At 38.7% G+C, this 13,617-nt stretch overlaps 1 protein-coding gene across 11 annotated transcripts in view; it reads left to right on the top strand.

The window, feature by feature from the left end:
* Positions 1–13,617, top strand: part of l(1)G0196 (inositol hexakisphosphate and diphosphoinositol-pentakisphosphate kinase) — a 543,939-nt gene that overhangs the window by 367,703 nt on the left and 162,619 nt on the right. For 6 of the 11 annotated variants that reach the window (XM_067147827.2, XM_067147824.2, XM_067147817.2 and 3 more), the window contains one exon: positions 11,606–11,767. In XM_067147827.2, coding sequence (XP_067003928.1) covers positions 11,606–11,767 — 162 coding nt within the window. The remainder of the gene's footprint in view (positions 1–11,605; positions 11,768–13,617) is intronic. The other 5 variants (XM_067147825.2, XM_067147823.2, XM_067147820.2 and 2 more) reach the window with 5 other exon arrangements.

Raw genomic sequence — 13,617 nt, 5'->3', positions numbered from 1 at the left:
TCACTGCTTCGTGAAAATGTGTTAGATTGGCTGAGCCCAGCACCATGTCATCGGCATGTCTGCATGCTTGTCTCGTGCTCAGTGATCTTAATTATGTTGGCTGTGGCTATATTAAACAGTATTGAACTAATTGGATCTCTTTGCATTACCCCGTTTTTCTAGAGTTGGCAATACCATTGCTAATATTAGCTGTATTGTATGATAGAATGCTTCTAAGGAGAATTGTAATACTATGTCTTCCTCCTATCATCTTTGCTATCTTTCATCTTTTCTTCCCTGCCTAGAAGATCAAATGCCTCGGTATAGTCAATAAATATTGTATAGTACGGTCGAAGTGCCTGTTCTATTTTGCATATCAGGTTTCTATTTGCTTATATGGTGCTGTGATGTTTCTTGAAGCCATATTGAAGTTCTGGAAGGAGGTGCTCTGCTTCCTTTACTAGCTGGTCCGTAATCAATCATAAATATCTTGAAATCGTTGTATTCTAGAGTGACCCCTCCAAAGGAGTTTTCGAGTTTGTTCTGTTACAGCTATTCGGCTGCAATATATGACACATGATGAAACCAATTGAGCATCTCTGGGATGAGTTACAGCCAGATAAGACCCCCCCTCCCTCAAAACAGCTGTGTAGACATGTACTAAAAGTTAGTGGAAAGTCTTCCTAGCACCTGTAAACACTAGAACGGCCATTAGCCAATTTCAAGGTAATTTCACACTCGTGTTTTTTTTTTTCTCACGAGGTTTCGCTTGTGTGACTTTTAATCTTTTAGGGTTATGCACATTTGCGCCGAAAATCACATCAGGTGATAAGGGAACACCGATCCTGTTTGTTATACCTAGAAAGGCCATAAGTGGTCATTTTGACAGCTTCATTTCCTTGAGAGGGAGAGCTCTGTTCTGCTCACCGCTTGTTTCCTGTGCTATATTTACAAGTGTTGCTATAGGAGCACATGTGTAACTAAATAGTATGCCTGTAGCAGGGGTCGTGCCTATCTCTTGTGTAGTATAGTTCATAATAATGGCTCGGCAGAAAAAGCTTACTCCTGTTGAATTATTAGCAGAATTTGAAAAGCTAGGAGAAGACAAATCGGGTGACAAAGATACATGATCAGTTATAGACATAATGAGTGACAATGAGGATTTTATACCTCAGCAGTGTAGTAATATGTTGAAAAGTGTTTCGGCTAATGAAAATAAACAGTGGACTTTTGTATCTACAATAGATGCAGTTACTCCTTCAACTAGCCGTGATTAATTTTGCTGCAGAGGACGATCCCTTAGCAGCAGTCAGCCTGTTTGAGGAGTAAGGGAACGAGGTGGGAGAGGTCATGATCTGCTATAGCCTCCTTCATTTGCACCAGGGCATCAGTTATGTTATAAGGATGGAACAACTATTTGAACTGTTATCGACATTAGTGGAAAAATCAGGAGCAAGTATCACAGCTGATGAACTACTCTTCCCCAGTAAAGCTCGGTGCAGGTTCACACAGGACATGCCCAACGACCAGATAAATTTTGCATAAAATTCTGTCTCTTGATAGACGTGGATTGTAAGTGTGTGTGCAGTGGGTTTCCTTATCTTGGCAAAGATGAACGAGCCAATGAGTTACTGCCTGAAAATGTTTTAATGAAACTTACAGACCCATACCTCATTAAAGGACGTAACGTGACCACTGCTAACTTCTTTTACATCAGTAAAATTGGCTGAGAGACTGAAAGAGGAGAAAACTAGTATTGTTGGAACAGTCAGTCAAGTGAGGAAAGAACTCCTGGAGGCAATAAAAGCATCACACATGGATCTGTACAAGGCTGTCGTACTTCAGAAGGAAGATCACACTACTCACACAGTACATCAAGGAAAAGTGAACAAGAATGTGCTTCTGCTAAGCACTTAACACCCGAGTGTTCAAGTCAGTGAAGAAAACAAGATGCTCCCTAGTAGTACCAAGTCTGCTGTGGATGTAGTTGATCAAATGGCACATAAACATATCACTAGCACTGGATGCCGAAGATGGCCTGTACATGTATTTTACAACGTACTTGATCTGGCAGCAATAAATTCAAGGATAGTCTACAAGGAAGTTAAGGGACAGAGAATCTCTCAGCATGATCATATTCTACAAGCAATACAAGAACTAAGATCTGATTTTGTGAAGACAAGATACTGGTTGATCGAACCCCCTACACTTCAGTGTGAGCCTCAGCCTCAGGTCCAGTGTGCCAGTCTTAAGCGACGACAGTATCAAGTGAACTCCAATTTTAAACAGAACGAAACCTCTGTCACATGTTCTTCTTGCTACAAAGTACAGTCAGAACTGGTTAAGACATCCTTCTCTAGCACCTATCTCTGGTTATTACGTCATTATTCCAAAGTCCCAGCCCATGTCCTAGTAAATACACGTTAAAGAAACCTGGATAGCACATTTATGTCACTCTTTAGTACGTTCGTAATATTCCCATCATAAGAAATTGAAATCAGCGTTCCTGGCCACGTTGCGCGCACATTGCGCCAGCGGTGACTGGCCTAGGTGAGGATTTGGAAGAGAACTTAATTTCATGGCCCTAGCGTGTCGGCCTACAGCTGCAGGGAGCGTCAGTCTCAAGCCAGTCTTCGATGTGGGCGTGTGTTTGTTTGGATTGCGCAACAGTAGTTCGTGTGAAGTGTTTGTGCTTAATTTTACAATCGTAAGTGCATTGTGTAACAACGTATGTAAATTAGGCCTACTGTACGTATGTATACAGCTGACGTATTGGTGCTTAATTTATGTCTCATTAAATACATCCTAAAGAAAACTGGATAGCACAGTTTCGTCACCCTTTGGTATGCTCATTATATTCCCACCATAAGAAATTTAAATTAGTGTTCCTGGCCATGTTGCATGCACGATGCACCAGGGTCGACTGGCCTGGGTGAGGATTTGGTAGAGAGCTTAATTTGATGGCCCTAGCGTGTCGGCCTGCAGCCGCAGGGAGCATCAGTCACGAATGAAGAGGTGTTCTATGACACAAAGAGACGGCGGATCATCTAATAGGCCATATACTTGGACATGATATATTACTGAAGAAAATAATAAAGGGTTCCATGAATGCTTTCATGGCCCATACTTATAGGCATGATATAGGCTTTTGGGCTTATACCATGTCAAGAAAATTAGGTGAAATTCTTTACGTTTCGCAGAGAACGGTGCTCTGCGTCATCAGAAGAAAATCTTGACTGTCCACGAGAAAGGCTTCTTGAACAATGAGCTTTTGAATTTAGACGTTATAATAGAAGTGGAAATGGTATGTTCATTCATCACCAGATGGCTCCCTGGACACGGTAGAGCGCTAGCGTTCGAAGCGGAAGCTGATGGAACCATCAGAATCAGTCTAAGAGGGTCACATAACTTGTGTACATAACATATGACATAGACAGGTGTATGACATTGACACAAGCCTGGAATGAATCATCTGGCGATGAGGAATGCACGAATTTGGAAAATACTGAGACGAAATAACAATAGTGGAGGGACAGGGAAGGGAACTATTACGTAAATCCTGATCTGTTATTTTGTGCTAGGTATCTTCAGGAAAAATGCAGAGAGCAACAGAATCCTCTCTTCTTAGTCTTTTATGACCTGGCAAGGCATTTGACTCTGTTCCGAGACCTGCTAAATGGGCGGTTCTGAAACACTTTGGCTGTCCTCGGTTGATCTGGTTCAGGTCCTCCATGATGGCATGGCCGGACAGGTTTGTCATCGGAATAGGATCTCGGATGAATTTCCTATTACTCATGGACTGAAATACGGTGTGCTTGCTCTAACACTATTTGCATTATATTTGGCTGCCATGCTACATGAATCTTCTACGAACAACCTAGCAAGAGTTTGCTCCCGGAGGGTCACCCAGGTTACAAAGCTAACCAAAATGCTGTATGCAGATGATGCTGCATCAGCTACACTCACACCAGAGGAATTGCTACAGTCGGCTAACTGCTACGAGAGTACATATGATCGGTTTGGTCTCGCCATTAACGTTCAAAAGACCAAGGTCCTGGCACAATCCTTCCACATTTCAACATCTCCATCTCAGATACTCCACTGGAGCAGGTAGACCACTTTTCGTACTTGGGTAGTATCCCATCTGTGCACTCTCAAGATGTGGAGAAGAAAATTGGTGCTGCCCATGTAGCATGTGGACGACTATCACTCTGGATGTTCATGAATAAAGACCTGACCGTAAAGACGAAACTAATGATGTACCATGCTGTTGTCAGTACAACATTGCTGTATGGTTGTGAAACTTGGACCCTTTACTGACGTGACTTGAAAAAACTTGAGCGCTTCCACCAATGAAAACTTCGGTCCATCCATAGGATCAGAAGGTAAGACCATGTCACCATTATTGTTGTTCTTGGGAAAGCGCATGCCAAGAGCATAGAATCGTCCATCATTGGTCATAAGCTTAAATGGATTGACCATGTCCGTCAGATGAGTGATACCAGATTTCCACGCCAAATCCTGTATGTTGAACTTTGTTATAGCACCAGACCTCGTGGAGCCTGCATAAAGCTCTACAAGAACCAGTTTAAGCACACTATGAAGATGACAGGTCTCAATCCACAAACCTGCTCAAGACCGTACAATTTGGCGCCGGACCATTCCTGCTACTGTCAATCTGTTTTAAGGGGAGCGACGCAGATGTGAAGAGGCCAGGAGGGATGCACAAAAACTCCGTGCAGCACAACCACGCCCTCCTCCAACACTTCTGTGCAATCTCTGTGGATGCTTATTCCATGCTAAAATTGATCTGTTCAACCATTGGAAGTACATCCACAGACAGAAGTGAATTTATTGGAGGAAGTTAATTATTCTGAAATGAGTTAAAGCCAATGACACCGATAAGTTTTCACATAGGCATTCAGTAGCAAGTCGGCCAAAATATTTCATTGTTACCTGATAGAAGTGAAAAAAAGAACAATTATTAATATTTAACAATGAATTGGTCTGTATACAATACGTTAGAATGATTAACAATGTTGTTTTAAAATAAATAAATGATTGATGTGCTTGCATCTGCTGATTATCACCAACAAGTCTGTAGAGTTATGGACATTCATTATTTTCAAGCTTTCATGTGGTTAATCTACGAGGTTCAAAATCATTGGAGGTTCTCCTTGTCTTTTAAATTTAAATTCAAATTTATTGCAAGTTATGAATCTCATTCCGTATTGACGGTTATCACTTTACAAAAGAAAATATTTATAAAATCCTCCTATCAGTACAAGTCAAGTCATCTGTTAGATGAAGCAAAGTCTATACATGTTTCAGCCTAATCTCAAGGCCATTTTCAGTAGTAAAACAATGATTACATAATATACAAACAAATTAAAAATCGTAATGATGTGAAGTGACAGTGATCATGATTAGTGAGTTAAAAACACATTGAGGTACAAAGTCCTCTCGTCTAATAGATCTTGCTGACTGTTAAATAAAAACACTATGCTGAGGAGTGTAGTGAGACTGTCAATACTACGAATATAACGTGTATAACATCTGTAATGAGAAAAAAAGGAATATATGAGACATGTCTTTTTGTACATCATTTTAACTTGTTCTTCATCCATTACAGATGTTATACACGTTATATTCGTAGTATTGACGGTCTCACTACACTCCTCAGCATAGTGTTTTTATTTAACAGTCAGCAAGATCTATTAGACGAGAGGACTTTGTACCTCAATGTGTTTTTAACTCACTAATCATGATCACTGTCACTTCACATCATTACGATTTTTAATTTGTTTGTATATTATGTAATCATTGTTTTACTACTGAAGATGGCCTTGAGATTAGGCTGAAACATGTATAGACTTTGCTACATCTAACAGATGACTTGACTTGTATTGATAGGAGGATTTTATAAATATTTTCTTTTGTAAAGTTCAAATTTATTTTTGTTCCCTGTCGTTCTTACCTCTCTTTTACGTGCTACCATATATGTCTATATCCACATCTTCCTTATGGACCTATTGCCTTTGAGCATTCTATCTGCAAGCATCTGTGAATTAAGTATCTCCACGATCCTCTATTTGCAACTAGCTCTGGGACCTCATTTAGTTCCACATGCTTCCATTTATTGACAATGTTTTTCATTATAATGTTTAACTTTATGAAGATCATATTGGGGTAAATATCCAGTTACATGAAGAGGAATTTGGGAATGGAACAGTTTATCAAGGGAAATGTTTGATAGATTTTCAAGTTCTTTGGAATCATTTACGAGGAGACTAGGTAAACAATTGATATGGAATTGCCACATGATAAATGCAGATCAGTGATAATCAGAATTAATTATAACATCATTTTCTGTAAGTAGCACACACACAAAGCATTGTGAATAAACATTTCAATTAAATATATTATCAATAAAAGAATGTATAAAAAGAATACAACAGCTAATTAAGAAAATAAATATATTCGGCATAAAGAGGACTCGAACCTTCGTATCTCATAGCAAAAGCGAGCGCCTTAGCCATTATGCTACGAGAACACTTAGAGTGACTTGAATACATATAATAACTTATACCTGGTGTCTGAAAACTGAAAAATTAAAATTTGAAAATTAAAGCTCATATGAGATTATTTCCTAATATGTTTTGATTATCCTTGTAGAGTTTCTTTTCAAAACTCGATATATAATGTGTGTCCCCGATGCTGTAGATGCGAGGGGTCGGTGTGACCATTACAACTCAAAGGAAGCATTCGTGTTCAAAATCCTGCAATACAATACTGATCACTGTTATGGTATCGTGCTTTTATCTACATACTAAGCTAATTTAAGCTGTATGTCACCAAAAACACAGCTAATAATGTCCAGCTCTCAAAACTTGCCCAGCAGGTAAAGTCTTATGAGACATTCAAAGTGACCGATAAACTACGCACTGGGTAACTATGATTTATGCTGCCTGTAGGGCTGGTAGAACGGAAATATGTCTTAAGCGGGACACGTTTCACCTATATATATATATATATATATATATATTTTTTTTTTTAGGCAACTTAAGCTGCTGTTTCTAATATCTAAGATCAAAATGGTTTACTAGAATCCTAGGCATTGTTTGCAATAGAAATACTTAAAATAGTTAGCCTAACATGAGTTGCTCTATCTAAAAAGTTGTGCATACACATACTGTAACATCTTGTAAAAACAATTTTGGCCGGGCTGAGTGGCTCAGACGGTTAAGGCGCTGGCCTTCTGACCCCAACTTGGCAGGTTCGATCCTGGCTCAGTCCGGTGGTATTTGAAGGTGCTCAAATATGTCAGCCTCGTGTCGGTAGATTTACTGGCACATAAAAGAACTCCTGCGGACTAAATTCCGGCACCTCGGTGTCTCCGAAAACCGTAAAAGAGTAGTTAGTGGGACGTAAAACAAATAACATTATTATTATTAAAACATTTTTGACATGACTGTCACACTTTAGAAACAATCTTGAGAAGTCCCCTCTTCTGACCTACACAACAGCAGGCAGCCCTATTTTTATGTAATTTTAATCACCACAAAAAAAAAATAGCCAGACAACTAACTGCATCAATAGCATCTCATGAAACCACAGTCAAATTTTTACCCCATAATGAACATTACAAAAAGTGACAATCAGGTTAATGAAGTTTTTATAGGTAACACGACACGTTGGACATTATAGACCGGCAATTCATGCCAGCCTAACGTCCGTATAAGTAACATTGGATTGAAGTAGTATTTAATTTGAACCTGTTAAAGTGTTACAATCATGACAAAACTGTTTTTATAAGATGTACAGATGTGTAAGCACAACTTTTTAGACAGAGCAATTCATGTTAGCCTAACTGTTTTAAGTATTTCTATTGTAAACAAAGCCTAGGATCCTAGTAAACAATTTTGATCTTAGATATTAGGAACAGCGGCTGAAGATGCCGAAAAAATAGGCAACACATGTCCTGTTTAGGACATAGTAATGATGTAACAGTATTTATGTAAATCAATAAAAGCATATATTGTATTGAAAAGGTAGACTCTTGAGAAACATTCTTTCAGAAAGGTATATGTTGCCTAACTCTTTAGCTGCGCTATTTTGAAATAGAACACTTACAGAAAAATGTAATTTTTTTTTTGGTATTTTCCAAATGAACTGAAACTGTATTTTTTAAAGGAGAGTGACATATAGAAACCATTGCACAATTTTTAACTCAACTTCAGCAGTTTAGCAGTGACATTTGACCTTGAAACACACATTACTGTGATGCATCTCCGAACTTGGAACTGGACACATTGCAGGCTGTCCTGGGCTATTCTTACAAAAAAATTCTGTTTTTCTCTTGCACAGTCCCTTTCCTTCCTTTGAACATTTTGCTGGTAATATGGAACAAACAACACAATTAGGTTTGTGACTCTTGTCCTGGTGCTCCAAAAGAAAGTGCCTCTCCGTCAGGCGCGCTTGAGGTATGTAATCGGAAAGACTTCCTCGTTTCGCCAGCGAACTGCACTGATACTCTCGTAGAAGTCCCATTATGACAGAATTTCTGAAGTCAGGAGTATTAATTTCCCTTTTTTTAAGCTTATTGTACAATATTCTTCCATTCATTAGTGCAGTTTCAATGCCATCACTAATATCCCGCCAGTCCGATACAAAACGAAGATCTTCCTCGTTGGCACTATCTTCCGAACAATCACTATGCACTTCATCAATTGTTTCGTTTTCCAAATTTACTGAACACTCTGAATCAGAATCAGCCACTAAAATATTGAAGATTGCTTCACTGTCATTCTTAATGTTATGCGGTCTCATAGCTGCTGAGTGAAGCCTGCTATCGGCCAGACAGCTGACAGGAATGTTGGCGGGTGGGCGAAAGATAACAAACATAGGTCCAGTATAGGCGGCAGCCTTTTCAAACAATGCTTAGTACATAGTCAGCACATGACTATAGATGTTTGTGTTATTAAGTGCGCCTTTATTAAAGAAGCGCGTGGAAAATATAGCAGGAAGTTACCAAGTCGACAAAAGTCTATTACCGCAGCGAATGCTATAGGGAAGCAAGTCGACAAAAGTCAACTTCTGCAGCGAAAGAGTTAATGTGGACCCAACAATGAGATTTTATAACTTGTAATGACCAATCTTTAATGAATTTTTTTTCTAAATACAAAAATTAAGGCCACACCTGCTTCCTTCCCACTCTTAGGCTTTTCCTATCCCATCATCGCCATAAGACCTATCTCTATCAGTGTGACGCAAAGCCAATTCTAAACAAAAATGTATATATTTGGTGTCACATGTCTTACAAATAACTGTACATAAATTAACAAATTTAAGTAGTTTAGGAAAAGGTCAAAGGTTTCTTTTGCTTCAGAGCTGAGACTAGTTTCTTTGACGCTATATCCCACAAATGTTTTGAAGACAGCATCCCATTCTCCTTGTTCTAACCACTTCATAGCCATCTTCACTGTTGAGTACACTCACAAATCACTGTTATTTTTAATGTTCAGTAATGCTGCATTTCTAACTCCATTTTCCCAAACTAAGCTTGACCCACTAGTGCCACTATTCAACTGCTCTATTATTTTAACTTTATCAGAAATGCTGAGAACAATGCATCTAGTGGAACTTCCACATGGTGCGCAAATTTGCCAACTGCAATGTGTTCGGTTAACCAGTTTTTCGGTTGATTGGTATTCGGATAATCAATGTATTTATGAAACTTTGGGTTTTTAATACCCTTTGGAATGATGTTTCCAAAAGTTATTTCTTCTCTTTGGCCTGATACCAGTTCTTTTGAAATTTGCATTCTAGTTTTCATTTTCTATACTTGTCAGTCTATTTTTGCTTTACGTAGCTCTCAGCTTGCTTTCGGGAGATGGTGGGTTTGATCCTGACTGTCGGCAGCCCTAAAGTTTTCCATGGTTTTCTGTTTTCACACAGGCAAATGCTGGGGCTCTACCTTAAAGTCTAGGCGTAGCTCACTTCCTTCCGTCTCAGAGCCTTTTCCCACCCATTGTCACCATAAAACCTATGTGTGTTAGCACAACATACAGAAATTTAAAAAAAAAATTATTACTGTACTGTAAATAACTATTCATTAAACTTCCTGCTGTGATAAAGTTGTTTATTAAAAGGAAGAGTTTGTGCCCCCAAAAAATGTCCTTTTAAAACAGCGTAAATATATATTTCAAACAAAGTAGTTTTCCCTTAATTATCGTGAATTACATTTCTGTCATGATTTTTGAACATTCTGTCTTCATCAGTTGCTATAATAGGATGATGGTGACAACTGGTGTATACAGGTATTTCTTACCTTTTATGCTCTTGCCTCTGCCTGATCCGACTTCTTTTTTGTATTAGAGAAGATTGCTCTTGACACAATTATTGCTGTGTTTTTTAAAATATGTATATTCATGTAGCGCATAACATTCAGAAACTGATCAGCTTGGAATGCTGTCTGCTTTTGTCTTGTACAAAGACAGCATTCATTGTTTGCCAGGGACCCACTTTCTTTGTTCAAAATTACAAGACATGATTTTTTAAAACATAACCATGTTTTATGCAGGCCTTGCCCATGACTGAATTCTTTTTGAATAATTAAAACTGTTACCAGTCACAATTTTTTTATGCCTAGACTCTAAAATGCATCGTGGAGTACAACATTTAATTGAAAATTGTGACTGGTAACAGTTTTAATATTCATGAAGAATAGTTTGTTTTATATCTCCCAGTAACTATCATGGTTCCTGTAGACAAGTTTTCACATAGAGGTCTCCTTGTCTGGCCTGTGAAAATGTGTATATGATCAACTGTTCTGTCACTTCATTCTAAGGACTGCTGTTTTGATTCAGAAGTTACTACCTCTGCAATTCAAGAACTCAGCTACTGGTTCCCTGTGAAAACGGTTGGTGCACTGGTTCGCTGATCTGGACCAAGTAAAACTCGCATATGAGGCTAGCTAATCATTTTTATAGAGAAGTGACTGAAATATGTGCAGCCTGTGATTCTGTTCCTTTGACAACATACTTCACGTCATCATGGACACTTCTTCACTGACCATCATGAATATTTAAAGCGGATTCAAAAAATTTGTACCAGACAACATACATCTTGGGTTTACAAGCAAAACACATTAAATCAGTTTTGACCTTTTCACACCACTTTCCACCCTGTGATTGTTTTCTGCTCTGTTCACTGGAAATATCCATAAGTCATAGGAGATCTGAGAGGAAATATTAGCAATGAAAGACTGTGAAAACCTTCAGACTTAATGTCTTTTGCTTGTGAATCCATGGAACATTGGTGATAAGTCACTCAGTTGCCTAGACCTTGTTAATGATGCATCAGCACAGTTTCACTTAGATGTTAAGCACCTTTAAACAATAAGCATCATAATGAACTGTCCCAAAAAGTTGTCCCTGGTTTGGCAGAACTTACTTTTCTCCACAACATTAGAAATGCAAGTGTGAAAATGCCCCTACAGAAATTTAACAGAACAGATATGAAGTTGACTATACTAGTTTACTGTTTGTACTTTCTTGGCAAATGTTTGTGTATTTTGTCCTTGAGTTCGGAAAAAAGTAGCATGTTTAGTGGATATGTGATGTAGACCTGCTGCTGTGTTGCCGATTAGATGCACCCAAGGAGCCATCACTAGTGCTGATTCTCAAATGGGGTGGGGAACTGACACCAGCCGGCCGCATCCAAGCAGAGGAGCTAGGCCGCATCTTCCGCTGTATGTATCCTGGAGGCCAAGGTAGACATCTCAGCGGTTCGTACTCCAAACCACCTCTTTTATAATTACAATCTCTCACTGTCTCTTTCACTTAACTGCTGTAGATTTCTGTTTTTGTGTATGTGTATTGACTGAGCATGCTTTTGCTTTGCAAACTGTTCTCTTTTGCTTTGTAGTGGAATTCATACTCTCATTTTGTTCAAGTTTCACTTACCATATAAGAATTCATTCCACAATATAAAACAAATAATAGTTTAGTCGTTTAAGTGATTATTATTTAGTGTATGGTAATAAAATCTTTACTGACATGCAACATAAAACAAGAAAATATGAAAAGAAGAAAGTTACAAATTAATTTCTAAGCATCCAAGAAATACAGAATATTTCCAGAGTAGGAAGCTTGGGACATTCCTCAACAATATTGTGACAGGTTCTCAGGGTCTTCAAAACCAAAAGGACTGCACAGGGAGCTAGTGTGTTTTACGTTGACTAAATTTAACTTCTATGTTCATTTCACTCGCATTTGAGTTTTCCGCTTTGAATCATGAATGTGGTAGAAGCGGCTCATCAAACTCGTGCTCTCTAATGCGGCCTCTCACAGCGCAGTGTCGTTCCTAGAGCAGTTCACTTTACAACTCGTATCTTGCGCAGTCCTCGTTGACTCACAACCGTCTCGCAACTGCTTGCTTGCAATTGACTTTAAACAGACTGGCCCTGCCTTATTTGCTCTTTCTGTAGGCCAACAGAAGATTCTATCAGTTTTCAGTACCAGATATCATTCTGGGTGCCGCTTTCAACTTCTAAGATGTTTCCCTGTTGCAGGCCTCAACAATTCACTGAGGCTGTTGTTTTACTCCTGCAGTTTGAGCAGTACCTTCATGGTGCATCGAGGAAATCCATATTAGCATGTACAATAGCTCAGGATATGATCCTCATCAGCATTAACAAATAGGTTTAACACTGCCTGTCAGAAAACTATGCAGCTGTTACTCCAGGTCTCTTATTGGAGTCTCTACATTATCCTCATAGATAAGCAGACACACTGTGATTAGCACATAATTATTTGCATTGCAGGTGAGCTGTAAGAATATGACTCATGGCTGGCTGAATTTTTTTGTGTCTGTAATAATTATAATTTGATTTAGTTGGACATGAATTAGTTTTGTATGGCAAGTATTCTGCTATAGAATAGACAAGCTCAAGGGCTGATGATCAAAGTGCAAGCTGTAAAATCCCATGTAATACCACATAGCTGTTGAATTTTGTCTTCAGAATTTTATTCCAAGCCATAAAGTTTTCTTTCATCCTGCCTGGTGGCCAGTAACTTTTCAAACTAAGCAAGCACAAGGTTGATGTATTACAGGAGTATCCTATCATTATGAGTAACTAGTGGGGTATGCAGTTTTTGTGGAATCCAAACTACAAAGGCATGATTTTCCAGTTTGATAATCTGGCATTCGTTGACTTGGATCCAAACTACCGATTTGTTTGTTTGTTTGTTTGAAGGAAACAATGTCCTGAAGTATCACTCTGTCAGCAACTATTGCATGTCAAGGCATTATCTTGTACTATGTTAGAATTCTCTTTGCAGGAACTTGGCAACTTTAAAGAAAAACGAAAATGTTGTGATACTTGTGTTTGTAACTTGTGCCCCTTGTCTCAAATCCTCTGTGTCTTGTGACTGTTTGGTCTATTCTTGCTGCTAACAGCATGGGTCTGCTTACTTACATTTTCATTTTGTATTTTAAACTAAATTTGTGTTGGCCATTGAAATACTATTACAGCTGCCTTAAGCTCGGGCTACACATAGCAACGCGCTTGATGGATACATTGGGAGGTATGTTTTGTACAAAACTTTCCAGTCTTGTCAGATAGCATGATCTTAA

Source organism: Anabrus simplex, chromosome 5, assembly GCF_040414725.1.
Source record: "Anabrus simplex isolate iqAnaSimp1 chromosome 5, ASM4041472v1, whole genome shotgun sequence".
In the NCBI taxonomy this organism is placed as follows: Eukaryota; Metazoa; Arthropoda; class Insecta; order Orthoptera; family Tettigoniidae; genus Anabrus; species Anabrus simplex.
The sequence above is the reverse complement of the archived record's forward strand: the minus strand, read 5'-3'. Positions and strand labels throughout refer to the sequence as shown.